Raw genomic sequence first — 17,840 nt, 5'->3', positions numbered from 1 at the left:
ATTCTGTTTCTTTGTTACTAATGTTGTGGCCCCACCCCATAACAAAGAAACAGAATTTCCGGAGGATGAGGCCCAGAAATCAGGATTTCAAAAAGATTCCCAGGTGATTCTAATGTGCAGCCAAGGTTGAGAACCACTGCCTTAAACTAACACAATAGTGTTATTAGCAAGATGGTCCATGGGATTTCTTTTTCACTTCTTGAAATTATCAGAAACTGGAAAACCAGTTTTGAAAATTATTTTTCTTTATATGAAAGTGACTGAAGAAAAAGTTTATCTTTACTGCAACAGTAGTTGCTGGCTGCAGACTAGATCCCTTGCTTTGAGATGCTTGCACCCATCAGTGTATTTTAGAGCCTGACTCGGAGTGGCCCCCGGGCCAGCAGCACAAGCATCACCTTGGGAGCTGGCTGACCTGCAGAACCTCAGACACTACCCGAGACCCACTGAACCAGAATCTGTAGTTTAATAAGGTCTTCAAAGTGATTCATATGCCCATAAAGTGTGAGAAATATTGTTCTAGAACAGTGGTTCACACTCTTAGCTATACATTAGAATCACTTGGGGAGCTTTGAAAATGATGCCTCACGCTCAACTGCAGATTCTGATTTAAATGGTCTGGGTTAAGAGCCAAGCATGATGGTAGTTAAAAGCTCCCCAAGCGGTCCTACTGTGCAGGCCAAGTTTGAGAATCACTGTTCCAGAGACTTCGGGGGCAGATGGGTTTTTTGTTATTGTTTTTCTAGGTTATGTTGGACACCCAGAGACCTTTCCTAGAGTGTTACAGCTGTAGCTTGATGGTTTCAGGTATTCTCTCCGTGCTGGTTGCCTTGATGGCTGGAAAGGCAGAAGTTAAGTACAATCCAGAAGTCATCCAGCCACTCGAGATAGCTCAGCTCATCCAGGACTTGGGCTTTGGGGCAGCAGTAATGGAAGACTACACGGGCTCCGATGGTGACATTGAGCTGATCGTAAGTACAGTGACTGAGCTGGAGCTGGGGTTAGCGGGTGGCAGGCCTCTGACAACCTGCAGATGTGATCAGTCAGCTTTCCCCATCTTGCTTATATCCTGTTTGCTGTTGTTTTGTTTGTATTATTTTGTATTGTAGCCAACAGGACCTCTTCATTTTGTGAAGGAATGTTCGTTATGTCAGAAAGTCACAGGAGTGAATCCCATTGGGCACATTCAGGCTATTAGGAGAAGGAGGAGGAGATGGTGGGAGTGTTGGAGGAAGATGAATTTAATTAAAATGGCGACTGTCCCAAGTTGGAGGTTGGAGGGAGTTGAATAGGAACACTCCATACAGCCTGCATAGAGGAAGCTAGAATGTCAGCAGTGTCTTGAGGCTGGAGGAGGTGAATCGGCACTGTAGCCAGTGCCATTACAGATGGAGGGGGCTTGTAAGTGGGCACAGGGCATCCAGAAGGTAACTGGTGACAAGATTGTCCTGAAGTGCTCAGTCTGAGTGAAGGCCAAGTATAGTTGCTGTTCCCAGTGTGGTCACGGTGGCAGGTGTAGGGTGGTGGTGGTGGGGAGTGGGGTATTTTCTGTCCATTGTTGCCTGATGCATGTGTCAACAAATGGTTGAAAACAACAGGTATGTCTACTATTTTGAAAATGCTATGTTTACAAGCACTTACGTACAAACCTCGTTTTGTGTAAATAAAGCAGACATAGAAAAAATGCACAAGGAATTGAGTAATGCTGTTTTACTTAGGTAAAAGAATCTTTTACTTCCTTCCTGTGTTTAGTCACTGCCTAAAGGTAAGTAAATGTTTAAAGAAAAAGTACTAAGGACACGAATGGCACTTTGACCTGCTGATAAGTGGTGTTCTTTGTTGAGTGAAGTCTTTGCTCTGGATGGGCCTCCATGTGTGTTGAGTGGCAAAGGGTGATACTCACTGGATTACGGCTCAAGTCAGCCCCTGTGATCTGAGCAGGGTGCCTGCTCAGACCACTATGGTGCGGAAAAATCTGAATCAAGAATATGGTTGGGAAAGATGAAACTTTTTTGAGAAATGTTTTTATCATCACCTGTTCAGACATTTTATGTGTGAATTTAATGGTATTCTGGGAAATGATGTCCACTGATACTTGGAGGAGTGAATTATCTGGTTTGCCTTCTACATACTGCAGGGATGGAATATCTCACTCCTGTTTCTCAAGCCAAGATACACAGCATGGCGTGGCAGAGTGGCATAGCTTTCACTGGGCTTGAATTCAGGCTCTGTCGCTGCAGGGATGTGTCCTCACCTGGTCTGTGAGATCACCTCACGGTGCTTGCTGCAGCAGTGCAGAGCCAGGCTCCGCTCTGCCACTCATTGGTGTGTGACTTTGGACAAGTTCCTAAACCTCCTAGTGCTGGGGTTACTGAGATCTGCCTTGCAGGGTTGATATGAGCAGGATAGTGCCTAGGGCAGTGCCTGGCAAGTTGCAAGTGTGCAATAAGTGTTACCTATTATTACTATAAAAGTAAAATGAGATCTTAGAAGCAACATTGAAATATTTGTAGACTTTATAGAATTCTATTTGCACAGCCACCTGCCAGCCAGTAAGCTTCTTGTCTGTGTGATGGTCCTTCCTTTCCTCCTTTTCCTTCCATCTCATTACAGATGAGCTTGCTTCTCCTTTTCCCCTAATTCCACATGGGACTCTTCCATCTCTTCTAATACTTGATTCTAGAATTACTGATCCAGATTTCAAAGTGTAGCTCTAGTCTCATTCCAGTACTCATTACCCCTCCATGACTTCCCATCCCTCCATGACTTCCCATCAAGTGCTGGCCTAGCAACCCTTTTTATTTTTATTTTAATTTAATTTTATTTTTTGTTAATCCTCACCTGAGGATATTTTTCCCATTGATTTTTTAATTAGAATGGAAGGGAGGGGGAGAGACAAAGAGAGAGAAACATTGATGTGAGAGACACACATCGATTGGTTGCCTCCACACACGCCCCAACAGGGGCCGGGGATTGAGCCTGTAACCAAGGTACATGCCCTTGACCAGAATTGAACCTGTGACCCTTCAGTCCGCGGGCTGATGCTCTAACCACTGAGCCCCCAGCTAGGGCTTAGCAACCCTTTTTAGTTGGGTGCTCAAGATCTTCATGTGGTCCCAGCCAACATGGCAGGCTTCCTCTTCATTGCATATCCTGTGCCCTGCCAATGTTGACTATTAGTTGCCAGAACACCACATGCTGCCCTGCCTTTTGTTTTTTCCCATGCTTCTCTCTCTGTGGTTATTCTTACTTTTACCTGGAAATACCCTATCCATACTGTGGGACTGCCTCAAATCCTATTAACTCGATCACTCACTTTCTAAGTCATTTTCTCCTGTTGATAATGAGCTATTGACATTCTTACCCACCGCTGCAGACCAGATGCCAGCAACACTCGGGACCATAGAGAGTATTTCAAGAGCTCAGAGGGTTTTGTAGAGTTGCACATCCTTATCAGTTTGAGGCAGAGAAGGTGCATGTGCTATTATTCTGGTGTTGCTGGTGAGATGACTGAGACAGAGTGTAGTTGGCTGATGAAAGCCCGTAGTTGTCAGAGCTGGAAGTCACACCTCCGTCATTTGCCATCTGCTTAGTAGAGTGGCAATGTCTCCTGTACCAGAATTGGGGAAGAACCACTGTTTCTATACTTGATGCCCGCGGGTGAAGGATTGGGGTGAAGATGTTGCTCACAGGGTTTGAAGGTGGGAAGGTGGGAGTGCAGAGTCTTGGGGAGGTGCTGTGGGAGGAGGGGAGGCTCAGAAGCTTGTGGCTGCCTGTGTGCCTCTTTATTCTGGGTCAGCAGGATTTTTGTCATCTTGTGCTGCAGATCACTGGGATGACCTGCGCTTCCTGTGTTCACAACATAGAGTCCAAACTCATGAGGACGAATGGCATCACCCATGCCTCCGTGGCCCTAGCAACCAGCAAAGCCCATGTGAAGTTTGACCCTGAAATTATTGGTCCGAGGGATATTGTCAGAATTATTGAGGTAAGTCAGTCATTTAAAAAGTTATTCCCATCTTTTAAAAAACTAATTTATACCTATTGAGAGAGAGAGAGAGAGAGAGAGAGAGAGAGAGAGAGAAAATACAAAATACAGCTAAGGGAAAAAGGTCACCTAAAATCTTTCAACTTTTCCAATGGAAATAAGATGAATCATTGCAAAATAAACTGAATATCAGATATTCTAAGAGGAAAATCAGTGAATGGATAAGAATGTTGGAGACAAAAGATGTTATTGTTTTAACTTCAGATATTCCCTGAGGAACATCAATATTGCCAAGATACCTGGTACATAGGGTTAAATCGCCTAAGTATATTTTTTAGGTATGATTTATGTCTGTACCAAGTATCTATAGACTAAAGAAATGTTGATATTTGAAATAATTATATGCATTTGCCACTATGCTAGGCCTGCTTTATAATGGGAGAGTTTGGTAATTTTTCCTTTGGAAAATAAATTAGAATAGTTTTCACACACTCCCTACCTCTCTGTTCCACTCAGTTTGTCCACAGACATACCATTTCCTTTTTAAGGTCTATATTATACTGCACCATAAGAGGAAGAGCATTAGTGGTGATCTGAATGGGTTAAGACAGGCAAAACCAAACAAGATTAACTTATAACAACTAATGGTAAAAATAAATGAAGTTTAGGAAACTACTGCTTAGGAACTTGCTTATGAAATGAAACATCTTGTAGCAGGTTTAATTTTGTCTGTACTTTTCACTGTGTGTGTGCTGCATGCATATGTTTTAAGAGAGATGTCTGTTGAATGGCTTGGCAGAGCTTTTTGACATGGAAATAATACTGTCACTCTGCGCTGCTGGACAGTGCCTCACACTCAGAGACAGACAACACAGCTTCTTTATCAGATGAGGAAAGATCCCAAGAGGGGCTAAGTACTTTGTTCACTGATGCCCAGCTAAAGATTGTAGGACTGTCTTTCAAACCCAGCTCTTACCAGCCTTTCTATTTCTACCGCACTACAGGTCTGTGATATGGCGTTGATTAGGCTAAGAAGTCAGACTGCTATACTAAGTAGTAGGGAGAGTCAAGGTGGTACTTTGAACATGGCTCAGTATCCTTCTTCTGTATAATGCCCTTGCTGGCCTCCACGCTGTTCTCTAAGCTTGGCAACGGCCCCCTCTTTGTCCTTACTTGAGGCCAAGGTCTGGCCTCCATTCTTGTGAGTCTGGGGCATCTTTTCCTAGTATAATTCGGGTGGTATTAGTTGTATAAGGATTTGTCTTCAGACTATCTTAGATGCTCTTTCTCCCACCATAGCTTTAATTTTTGTGTGAAATCCCAGTGCCAGAGTTGTGGAGCCCTTCTTCATTTTGTGTTAGCTGACAGGACATTCCCTGACAGCTTTTTCTGTGTGTATTCCTAAAGGATATTAGAGACATTTAGTGATCAGATCAAATAAGGCGGAGAGGGCAAAGAAGAGAGGCAGCGAAGGAAATGTTTGGGTTAATCCCTGAAGATAGCATCAGAATGAGGTGCGGTCTCTGGCCTCAATGGAAGTGACAGCTTGCAGATATTGAAGTAGCCACTGTCTGCTCAGAGTGAAGAGGCCTGGGTTGGGAGCCTGGAGAAGTGAGCACTGGATCTGGGTATTCTGATAATGCTGTGCCTTTGGGCAGAGTATTTAACCTCCTTGACCCTCAGTTTCCTCATGCAGAGAATGAAAGCAGCTGACCACTCTATATTTGGGATTCCTTAACTCAAAAATTCTGAGTTTACAACTCAACACTGATCAGCTTGGGGCACACTGATATTATCTCCAGAGCTGCTGCCTTTGTTGACAGAAGGAACAGGAATTGCCATCTGAAGCCATCTCCTTGGGATGCAATAGCCTCTAAGCATAGATGGTGTGGGTCCTCTGACAGGATTCATAAAGTGATTTGGGTAAAGTTGTGGGAGGAAAAAACAGTACATTTCTCTGAGGCAATTTTAGATTAGCTTTCTAATATCAAAAGATGTAAAATGCTTTCTACCAATGTATGTTTTAACCAAGTGCCTTTCTCTTTGTTTTCCCCACCCTTCTCTTTTAATAATAAGGAAATCGGCTTTCATGCTTCCATGGCCCAGAGAAACCCCAACGCTCATCACTTGGACCACAAGATGGAAATAAAGCAGTAGGTAGAACAGAAAAGATCAACTGAAGCTCTAGCTTCCCTCTCCCTGGGTGTGACCTGCCTTATTCTGTGCTTCTCAGTGTCCCTGCTTCCCTGATTTCCCACAGTGTTATCCACTTGGATTGGTTGCCTTTACCCTTGTTATGTTAACCCTCTAGTGCTGTCCACTAGACCTTTCTGCTGTGATAGAAACGTTCTATATCTTCTCTGCCCAGTATGGTAGCCACTAGCTAAGCTACTGAGTACTCAAAATGCAACTAATGTGACTGGGGAACCGAAGTTTAAATTTCATTTAATTTAGCTAATTTTAATTTAAATAGCCACCTATGACTGGTGGCTAACAGATGGGACAGCACTTTTTTTGTTTTCTAAATATTTTTTATTGATTTCAGAGAGGAAGGGAAATGGAGGAGAGAAACAGAAATATCATGATGAGAGAATCATTAATCAGCTGCCTCTTGCACGCCTCCTACCTGGAATGGAGCCCACAACCTAGGCATGTGCCCTGGCCAGGAATCGAAGTGTGATGACCTCCTGGTTTCTAGGTCGATGCTCAGTCACTCAGCCACATCAGCTGGGCAGGGACAGCACTTAAGTTGGAAGGAAGGGAGCATGGATTTTTTATTTTATAGTATTTTGATAACTTATTTGAATGGGTTCTAGAACTAGGATCCAAGGACAAGAATCATAGCCAGTTGGAAAGGAAATGGCCTGGGAAGCAGGAGACCTGAATTCATTCATTGTTTCAGATGTTCACATATTCATTCAATAAACAAGGCCACTGTCATATGCAGGACACTGTGCTAGGTGTAGGGGATGAATAGAATGTTCCTACCTTTGAGGTGCCCATTCCTTGGCTGGGAAAGAGTGGATGAGTGATGATTCAAGTGAGTTCTGGGAAGTCTGGAAGCCAAGAAGCAGAGGACACATGATCTGGGCCTCAAAGAATGAGTGGCAGTTCCCCGGGCTGAGGGAGTGGGTGTAGAAATGAAGGTGATCTGGGGGCACAGTGGCAGGGGAACTTCATGGATTCTCAGGTGGTTTCCTGTGGTTGGTTGGCCTGCAGCAGAGGGCTGGCAGTGAGGGGCTAATTCTTGGGGTCTTGGGCGGCCTCCTGAGGAGATGAGACTTGAATCTCATAGGCACTGGTTTTCAGTTAAGGTGCATCAGTTCCCACAACCGTTTGGTTAGAATTTCATGGATGCTGAAGCTAATGTGAAACCACAGCTGTCACTGATGACCAACCCCCATTTCAAATTTCGGTGTTCAACAAGACAGCTTCACTGTTCTCCCCGACTATTTTAAGTATAGTTTTAAAAGTAAATGTCTAAGTAAGTTAATACTAATAAAAGGTTACTTTTATCTATTTTTTCTTGGGAGTTTGCATAAGATTACATTTTGAATAAAGAGCTGTATGCAGCCATAGACAAAGATGTTAAGTCTCTTGGGCTGGATTCTCAGCTTCTGGGCCTCGGTTGCCTCACTTGTAGGTTGGAGCTAACATGTAAGCCATGGGCAGGCATGGACTGATTCTAAACATCTCAAGAATGTTCTTGCAGCGAAGTTTAGACCTTTAGGTGCTCCCTCAGATGGCCTGTGTCAGGGAGAGAGCTTTTCTTTCATTTTAGCCCTTTCATTTTGCCCCACACATGTGACAAAGTCAAGTCTTAAGCTGAGTTCTTAGGAGAGGCCCAGCCATAATCCAAGTGGCAGGCGGTACCTGATCTGTTGGTATTGCTCGTTGCTTTCCAGGTGGAAGAAATCTTTCCTGTGCAGCCTGGTGTTTGGCATCCCTGTTATGGGTTTAATGATCTATATGTTAATACCCAGCAATGAACCCCATGAGTCTATGGCCCTGGACCACAACATCATTCCAGGATTGTCGATTCTAAATCTCGTCTTCTTTATCTTGTGTACCTTTGTCCAGGTGCGTACCAGAAAAAAGGTCAAACCTCTGCCTTTCATGTTTGTGTGTGACCAGCACTTGATTGCAGCTTTCCTGAACTACCCTGGCCCACTGCTGCTTTTTTCCATCTTATGTCCAGCAGCGGGTGTCCTCTACCACAGAGGACTTATAAGAATCTTGTTTCTCTGTCAGTTTCACTGTTGATTGCAGATGATTGACATCTGACTGGCATAGCAACCACCTTGTTGCAAGGATTGGTGAACCAGTTGTCTTCAGTTTGCTTTTCTTTTAGCTTAATTTACCTTTGTTGTTAGAAGCAGCAGTTAGATCACTGTGTAGCTCAAGCTTCTCTCTAACGTCTTATCTTGAGAGGTAGAAATGTGGTTCTCAGGAAATTGTAATTTAAAAGAGATGGGCCTCAGGGAACTTCTAGGGGGTAATATTAAGGAACTGGCCGTATTTCTATATGGCCTCCATATATTTTGGATTAGAAATTAAAACTCCTGACTTAATATCAAAATGTTTAGGACTATCAAGGGGCAAGTATTTGTAGGCTGAATTTGTGTATTTTTTCCTGTATTTTCTTTTTAATTCCAAATGTAATGTACGTTTATTGTAAATAATTCAAGCCACATTGAAGTATAAAAAGAAAAGAAGATGATATATTTTCATTCCTGGCACCCTGCCTGCAGCCCAGTGCCATTCCCCAAGGTCACATTATTATTATTACTAGAGGCCCAGTGCATGAAATTCGTGCACTGGGGGAGTTGTCCCTCAGCCCAGCCTGTACCCTCTCCAATCTGGGAATCCTCGGGGGATCGGGCCTAAACCGGCAGTAGGACAGCCTTCTCACAATTCGGGACTGCTGGCTCCCAACTGCTCACTTGCATGCCTGCCTGATTGCCCCTAACCACTTCTGCCTGCCAGCCTGATCACCCCCTAACCGCTCCCCTGCCAGCCTGATCGATGCCTAACTGCTCCCCTGCCAGCCCGGTCACCCCCACTGCCCTCCCCTGCCAGCCCGATTGCCCCCAACTGCCCTCCCCTGCCAGCCTGGTCGCCACACTGCCCTTCCCTGCAGGCCTGGTCACCCCCACTGCCTTCCCCTGCTGGCCTGGTCATCCCCCATTGCCCTCCCCTGCCAGTCTGGTCACCCTCAACTGCCTTCCCCTGCAGGCCTGGTCCCCCCCAACTGCCCTCCCCTGCAGGCCTGGTCCCCCACAACTACCCTCCCCTGCCGGCCATCTTTGACTACATAGGGGTGGCCATCTTGTATAAGGGTGTGATGGTCAATTTGCATATTACCTCTTTATTATATAGGATTACTAGTTGGTCGTGTATCTTTTATCCATATAGGTAATATTTAAGTATGTATCTATGTGTGTATACATGTTCACATAAGGCAGACCCATCATAATAAATGTAGTGATTTATAACTGCCCTCTCCACTTAATCGTGTACATCTTTCACTCTAGTGGTTTATACACTGAGTGGCCAGATTATTATGATCGGCCAGATTATTATGACCACCCCATCAGTACAATGAAGTGAATTAGTTATGCAAATAATAATAATAATAATAAAACCTTGAGAGTATTTGCTTAGAAAGTTTTTAATATTCAGTATTTTTGGAAGTGTCAATGAAGTACTGATGGGGTGGTCATAATAATCTGGCCACTCAGTGTAGATCTAACACACTCTCCCTAGGGACTGCATAGTATTGGCCACAGCATAAATGAAGTGTGATTTATTGTACCATTGTCACCATGGACATTTAAGTTGTGTACTCTGAGTTTTGAAGGTCTCTCATGCCCTTGATTATCCATTCCTGTGGCCATTAGTCCTCTGAATTAGGAAATATATTTCAAAAACATTGATTATAGAGGAAAAAATAACATCAAAATTGTGGGTGAGCCCAGAGTATTTGCCAGCCCAAGGGCCCTCTGGGCCTCCATTTGCTCCTTGAACACTGTGCCCTGCTTGTTTCAGCTATCCCTTCATCTGTCTTTCAGTTCCTCGGTGGGTGGTACTTCTACGTTCAGGCCTACAAATCTCTGAGACACAGAGCTGCCAACATGGATGTGCTCATCGTGCTGGCCACCAGCATTGCCTATGCCTACTCTCTGGTCATCCTGGTGGTGGCCATTGCAGAGAAGGCTGAGAGGAGCCCCGTGACATTCTTTGACACTCCCCCCATGCTCTTTGTGTTCATTGCCCTGGGGCGGTGGCTGGAACACGTGGCAAAGGTAAGTGCAGCTTTATGTTACAAGAACGCCTCCTTCAGTAACACAAATCTTAATACATCTGAACACCATGTTTAGAATTACTAACTATACACAATTAGAGCAAGACTTAAAAGAAATGTGAAACCTACATATACTAGTAATTAGGTGCTTTGATCACTAATCTCCAAATTGGTTGCTACTTCTGAAATCCCAGCTAATCTGGTTAATTATTAAAACCTTTGTTCGGTGCATTGTGTCATGGAAAGAACCCTGGATTTCAGGTCAGAGGTCATGCCATCTCTTAGTACATAACTGAGTATACTACTTATTAGTCTAGAAATCCGCATTTCCACTAATGCAGGTTATTAAAAATGGGCCATGCCATTTTAAATAACCTGCATTGTACTCAGTATTTTAATGTATCTTATAAATGAATGGGGCCCTGGCCCTGAAAGAAATGGGCTTGAACCTAAAAGAAAACTATCAGTGGGTAGATTGGTATTATTTTTTCAGTCTGAAATGTAATTTGAACTGTGGCCTTTGTGCATTCAGTGTGGCGATAACATGACTGTGTTGATGCTCAGTGGGTCCCATCGACCAGGAGAGCCCTTTGGTGTGCTGTGTTAGGGGGGCAGACTTTTCCTGCAGGGGTCAGTTTATGATACTTCTTGTTTTACATTCTGGTTATTTCTTAGAGCAAAACCTCAGAAGCCCTTGCCAAACTCATGTCTCTCCAAGCCACAGAAGCCACCGTGGTGACCCTTGGTGAGGACAACTCAATCATCAGGTGTGTTATCTTCATCCAGAGTGCTTGGTCAATTTATGTCAATCTGTGTCATACACATCAAACACCCATCGTGTATGTGACACTAGACCTCATGAAAGCAGGCATAGACATGCACCATAAGATCCCTCCTTCAATTCAGTCATGTACACCAGGCATTTAAGTACCAAAAGATAAGCACAAGTTCACAGTGCTGTATGCTGCTAAATGATAAATTAGAGGTATAGACGATTTGTAGCCCTGGAATTTAGAAGAGGAAGGCTTGTGGTGGTCAAGAAAAGCTTCCCAAGGAACATGGAGTGTGAGCTGGGCCTTCCTTGCAAGATTCAGAGGATTCAGACAAGCTGAGAGATAAGGGTTTCAGCTTGCCAAAAAATAAAAAAGGAAGTAGTATTTTTCTTTCTCACAAGGTTGGCAGATATTAAAAATGATTATTTTCATTATTGCTGGAACTTATATAGCATTTGCTGTTTGCCAGACTCTATTCTAACCTCTTTTATTTAATCTAACAAAAATATAATAATAATAAAACTTTGAGTAAGGGACTAATAGTACCATTATTTTAAAGATGAGGAAACTGCCCTAACCGGTTTGGCTCAGTGGATAGAGTGTCGGCCTGTGGACTGAAGGGTCCCAGGTTCGATTCTGGTCAAGGGCATGTACCTTGGTTGCGGGCACATCCCCAGTAGGGGGTGTGCAGGAGGCAGTTGATCGATGTTTCTAACTATCCCTCTCCCTTCCTCTCTTTAAAAAACCAATAAAATATATTTTTTTAAAAAGATGAGGAAACTGAAATTCAGAGAAGCTAAGCAACTGGCCCATGGTCACACAGGTAGTAAGGAGTTGAATTGGTATATAACCCAGGCTGTTGGTTTCAGAGTCCATATTCTTTACCCTTACATATACTGACGCTTAAAGCATATTTAATAATAGGGACATTTTTACAAATTTGCTTCTGTATTTCTCTGGTCAGCCTCATTTTCAAATTCTAGATAGTGGTTATTTATATGCTTTCTTCACATTTCTGAAATCTCCCCAGCTCTACCACTTTCCCTTTTAACCTGTGACCTCACTTGTGACTATTGACATCCACAAGTTTCCTGCCGCTCAAATTACAAAGCTGTCTTCCCCTGCTGCACACTCCTGCCTGCCCCATGGAACATGGGTCTCTCTCCTTGGGCCTCTGTTCAGGAGCTTCCTCTGTTGATTTCTTGTTGATCTTCAGTGTCTCCATCTTTGCAGATTGTTACCATCCAGTATGACATATACTCCAAACTCTGTTGTTTACACCAACCTGTGCCCTTCTCCCACTGTGTACTTGTCCATTCATTACACTCTTTCCAGTGCCGGTTCACTGGCTGTGTCCTCCAAGAGACAAACTTCTGAGGTCACTGACACTGGTCCTTGTTCTCCAGTGGGGCTCTCAGTGAGCCTGTGTTGAGTACATGAACCATTCAGTGAGACCTGAAGAACTAAGTTAATGAGGCACAGGCTGACTGCAGCACTGTATTGTCTGGCTGCTGGTTTTTAAATACTAATCAGGATTATGGTGGTGATAGCTGAGATTTGAGAACTTATTATGTACCAGATACACTACTCAGCACTTTGCATAAATTATCTGATTTAACCCTGATATGCCCTATGAGGCAGGTGCTCTCATGATTTCCCTTTTATTAGGAAGAATCTTAGGTACGTGTCCACATCAGGTGAGTGGCAGGGCTGGGACTAGAGCCCTGCAGACACAGAGCCACCCTTCAGACAGGAGGACCCCGTTGGCACCTGTAGGCTTCCACGTGCACTTGGTTACTTCTATGCTAGTAATCTTCTTGGCTGCTTTATTTTTTCCTTTTTCTTCTTTTTAAATTTATCTTTATTGGTGAAAGTATTACAGATGTCCCCTTACCCACCCACCCTCACTCTCATCCCTCCCCAGGCCTTCCCCAAATTATTGCTTTTCTTCTAAATTAATGACGAGAGTTTCTGAGAAGTGAAAATGTTCAGGTCAGGAATAAAGCCAAGAGCAACTTCATTTACTGTTTACTGTTGAAAATGCGTCTGAAAGCTTGGACTACCATGGCAATGGACAGCTCCATTGACTTCAATACAGGAGACATGCATCTTTGCCAGAAGGCAAAAACCAGTTGAAATACCAAAGTACAGTGGGGCTAAATACCTGCCATAACTCAGTTCATTTCCAAAGATGGTGATTAATTTTTGTTGGTGGACACATCATGGGCCTGACTACTACCATCATAATGTAGTGGTACCATTTTTTAAGCTAGGAGCTCGAAGACGATTTTGGCTTTGCCTCAGATGGGCTGTGTGCTTGGAGCACATCAATTAATGCCTGTTTTGTACAGTTCCTCTCTGTCAAATGGGGGAGGAGGGTCCTGACAGGGTGTTCTGGGCTACTTGGAGGAGATGGGCCCATGGTCACCCCTTGCTCTCCTGCCTTTCTGAGGAGCTTTGGTACCAGGCCTCCCCACCCCCAAGTCAGACTCCTCCTCCTACAGGGCCCTCCTGCATCTGGGCCTCTGCTGGTATGGACAGGTCCGCGGTGCCTTCTGAGGGCCACTGGAGTTTCCTGCCTCAGCTGGCTCCGTTCAGTGAGACCTTCTGCCAGGGCCACCTCTCCTTTCTCTCCATCCCAAGTCTTGGGTGATGGGAACGTCTGCATAGCTGAGTGATCTGGCAGTCATTTCTTCATTCTCCTCATTCCTTAAATATCAATGAATCTTGGCTTTCAGTGTTGGCCCCATTGTCTGTTGTCTTGGTGTGTTACAGACTGTCACTGGGATACCTCCTATCCCCTGTGTCTTCATTCTCAAAACCGCCTCAGGTGCCAGTGTTCCCCTGCCTGTTGGAATCCGTCTCTTGGGTGGGCATAAAGACCCAGTCCACCTGTCTGCGTCCTTCCCATCAGCTTCCCTCTGTGCTCCCTCCCAGATGCTTCCCTCTTCCCCTTGTGCCTGTTTGTCTCCGTGAACAGCACCATCCCACACCAGCTCCCAGGCAGAGGCCTAGGTGTCCTATGTGACGCTTTTCCTCTCATCCGCACTTACAGGCTCTGTCCTCTCACTTCTAGCTCCACAGCCGCTGGTGGCCTCGCACACTGCCCCTCCCACTGCAACCACACTTGCTCAGGCCACTGCCATCTCTCGTCTGAAGCATTGTAACACTCTTGGTCTCCTTCAAAATATTTCCCACAAATCAGATGGCGTTATTGTGTAGCTATTTTGCTATTGTACATCCTCAGCACACATGTGAGACTCAGCATCTGCCCTGTGTGCCTCTTGGGCTCAGCCTCTTGTGCTGTCATTCCTCCGAATCTTCCACCCACTGGCAGTTCCTAGGAAGAGGCTCTCTCCTGTCTCCAGGCCTCTGTACACTGCACGTGTCATCTCTGCCTCTGAACACCTTTCTTCCTTCCCCTTCACCTGGCTCCTGTCCTTCAGGTCTTGGTTTAGATTCGTGTCCTCCAGAAGCCTTTCCTGTCCCAAGGCCTGGCTTGTGGTCACTCCTCAGTGCTCTCCAAGCACTTGGTGCCTTCGGTCACCCTGGACATACACGTGGCAGGTGCTCAGATACTGACTAGTTAAATGAATGAAACAACTGTCAAATGTTAAATAAATTCCACATGCGTATTGCTTGACATTGAAAGGCCTGCACAGCCTGGTCCCCAATCTCCCACATTAAAGTGTTTTGTTTCTTATAACTGGGAAAACAAAATTATAACTTTTATCTAGGCCAGTGGCTAGTCTAAGTGTGTATGTGTGTGTGTGTGTGTGTGTGTGTGTGTGTGTGTTGTCTTTTGTTTTTTGTTTTGTTAATCCACACCCAAGGATATTTTTTTCCGTTGATTTTTAGAGAGAGTGGAAAAGAGGGAGGGAAGGGGAGAGAGGAACATCAATTGGTTGCCTACCACACAGGTCCCAATGGGAGCCAGGGATCAAACCTGCAATCTAGGTACGTGACTTTGACTGGGCCCTTGACTGAGAATCGAACCCAATATCTTTCAGTGCTTGGACTGACATTCTAACCACTGAGCAACACCAGCCAGGGCTTTTCTGTTTGTTTTTAACTTGTGTTAGACAAGTAAGCAGACAGGCAAGGTAAACAGACTGCTGGCAGAAACTCTTAAAGTTGAAGAAATGCTAGGGTAAAAACTGTTTCAATTAAATATATCTCCACAACTCAGCATTTTGGAGGCCATTAGTTGCTGAAGGAGAAATGCTACTGGGAACACACCAGAAGGAGCCACCTTCACCCCTATAAAGGGCTGTTCACTTCAAATTAAGCTGTTTAGAGCTAGGAAGATTGGTTAATTCAGATCAAAGTGGAAATTTAAAGTTAGAGTAAGCAGATATTAGCATTACTAATACAAGGGCACCTAATTGGACATGTGTGCCAAGTATCACCATATAAGCCAAAAGCCTAGTAGGTAGCTAATGGGGGAGGAGAGATTCTGCCCCCACAGTCCTCTTTTCTGAAGTGAGCAGGCGTTCCTTTTCCTGACACAGCCACCTCTTGCCAAGTGGAGACCTCTGGGATGATAAGCTTTTCTCCAGGTCATACAGACAGGACTCAGAAAGGCAGAGTTGGAGCCTGGATGTCTCCATCGCTGGAAGGCTTCAAAAGAAAACAGAGTATTCTCGAGTTGCAGAGATCCTCCCCTTCTTCTTGTTCGCCACCCTGCCGAGTCACCAGTTTACACATCCGACACTCAGGACTTTAGTCCGCTGCCCACTTTCCCTTGAAAGGTCTCCTTTTCAGTACTCCCTTTATTTCATTACTAGAGGCCCAGTGCATGAAATTCGTGCATGGGTAGGGTCCCTAGGCCTGGCCAGCGATCAGGGCCGATCAGATTCCAGCCTCCCCGCCTCCTCCTTCCCTCGCTCCCTCAGTGCCCCACTGCCACTGGTCACCTGCCATGTTCCACACCACCCCCTGGTGGTCAGTGCACATCATAGCGAGCAATCAAACTCCCGGTCTCCAGGTTGAACTCCCAAGGGGACACTTTGCATATATAGATGGCCATTATTGAAGTAACATATTAAATATGCTTTTAGCTCCTAGCCTGCAAACCTCCCAAGAGGAAGACTCCACTTTGTCCTGTTCATTACTGCAGCCTAGTACAATGGTTGTTACACAGAGGCTGGTCAATAGTGCTGGACACTTACTATATATCAGGCACTGGGACTCCCATCATCTCAGTTAATCTTGGGAACAAAATTGCTATTGTGGAAAGGAGGACTCTGGCTTTGAACCAGGGTTTGACCCGGATTGCACTGCTGCTCCGTGGCGAGGACTCTGAGCTCCTGAGGTCAGGGCCATGTCTGCCTTGCTCACTCCTGTGTCCCCAGCTCCTGGTGCACACAGTGCACACGTGAACTTAGTCTCAGGGTAGGCTTCGTGTGCTCAGGAAGCCTGCACCAGGTGACACCGCTGGAGCAGTGTGCCCTCACAGCCTCGCAGGAAGGTGGCAGCATGGTGGGTGCATCTGGTCACTGATGCAGGCCCTAAACACCCTTCAGGTTCGGGCAACATTGAGTCCTCACTACAGAGGACATTCCTAACACTTTTTAAAAAAGAAAATATTGATGTAAATATATAAAATCTGTCTGCACAAGCTGGTTCCTGAGTCTTATACATTTATACAGTGATTTTTCAAGAAATGGGCACCTATGTCCAATTTTGTACCTTTCTTAGAAATGTTCAGGTTTTTGCCCAAGTGGGCGAATATCACCTATCTCATATGCTTTTGGGAAGATTCAGTGAGAGAAGACATCTACAAATCTAGCACTGTACCTGCACTCAGTAAATGTCTTTTTCTTTCTCACATAAATAAGGTGGCTTTTTGTACATCCTCTCTGGTAGTGTAAATGTAGTCTTTGTAGAACAAAAGGAAAGTATAAAATAACCTCAGAGTTCTGCTTGTTGTACAGGCCTGATTTTCTGATTTTTCACCGTTTTTTTGTGAGCCAGTAAGTGCTGTATATTTGGCCCACACAATGCTTTTAGAGAGGTGCTACCAAAGCTGGTCATGGTTCCCTGCCTGGTCCCTCTCGCTTCCTCACTCTTCCTGCTGGTCCTCCTCCCTTTCTCTCTCTCACCACCCTACCATCATACAATTTACACTTTATGTGCAATTCATGATTTCCTATCTTAATTCGCTCCCTCTTCTGCTTCTGTTATTTTCTCCCCTTTCACAACAAAACTTCTTTTAAAAGTTGTCTTTAGCTGCTATCTTCGTTTCCCTACTTCACATTCTCTCTTCAGCCCATTCCAGTTGCGCTTCTGCCTCCACCAATTTCTGCAATTGCTTTTGCCAAAGCCATCAAGTAATTTCCATGTACCCAAATCCAACCTTAATCCACATTTCAATCTCTCACCAGCACTTTTAGCCTTTAATGCCCCTTACATTTTTCTTTTTTATTAATGTACTAGAGGCCCGGTGCACAAAAATTTGTGCACTCGGGGGTGGGGGGAGGGGGTCCCCCAGCCCGGCCTGTGCCCTCTCACAGTCTGGGACCCCTCGGGAGATAACGACCTGCTGGCTTAGGCCTGCTCCCGGGTGGCAGAGGGCAGGCCCAATCCCTAAGTGCAGCCCCTGGTCAGGCTCAGAGCAGGGCCGATTGGGGAGTAGGGGCGCCGCCCCGTCATGCACAGAGCAGGGCGGATCGGGAGGTTGCAATGCCACCCCCTGTCACGCACAGAGCAGGGCCGATCAGGGGGTTGGGGTGCCGCCCCCTGTCACCCACAGAGCAGGGCCAATCAGGGGGTT

At 45.2% G+C, this 17,840-nt stretch overlaps 1 protein-coding gene across 2 annotated transcripts in view; it reads left to right on the top strand.

Annotated features, from left to right (window-relative positions):
• ATP7B (ATPase, Cu++ transporting, beta polypeptide) overlaps nucleotides 1–17,840 on the top strand; it is an 88,302-nt gene that overhangs the window by 52,740 nt on the left and 17,722 nt on the right. For both annotated transcript variants that reach the window (XM_014548308.1, XM_014548306.1), the window contains exons 5-10: nucleotides 808–971; nucleotides 3,827–3,988; nucleotides 6,065–6,141; nucleotides 7,894–8,068; nucleotides 10,060–10,293; nucleotides 10,968–11,059. In XM_014548308.1, the coding sequence (XP_014403794.1) occupies nucleotides 808–971; nucleotides 3,827–3,988; nucleotides 6,065–6,141; nucleotides 7,894–8,068; nucleotides 10,060–10,293; nucleotides 10,968–11,059 (904 nt within the window). The remainder of the gene's footprint in view (nucleotides 1–807; nucleotides 972–3,826; nucleotides 3,989–6,064; nucleotides 6,142–7,893; nucleotides 8,069–10,059; nucleotides 10,294–10,967; nucleotides 11,060–17,840) is intronic.

Source organism: Myotis brandtii, unplaced genomic scaffold (genome assembly GCF_000412655.1).
Source record: "Myotis brandtii unplaced genomic scaffold, ASM41265v1 scaffold500, whole genome shotgun sequence".
NCBI classification, from domain to species: Eukaryota; Metazoa; Chordata; class Mammalia; order Chiroptera; family Vespertilionidae; genus Myotis; species Myotis brandtii.
Note: the sequence above shows the minus strand (reverse complement) of the source record. Positions and strands in the feature narration are given on the sequence as shown.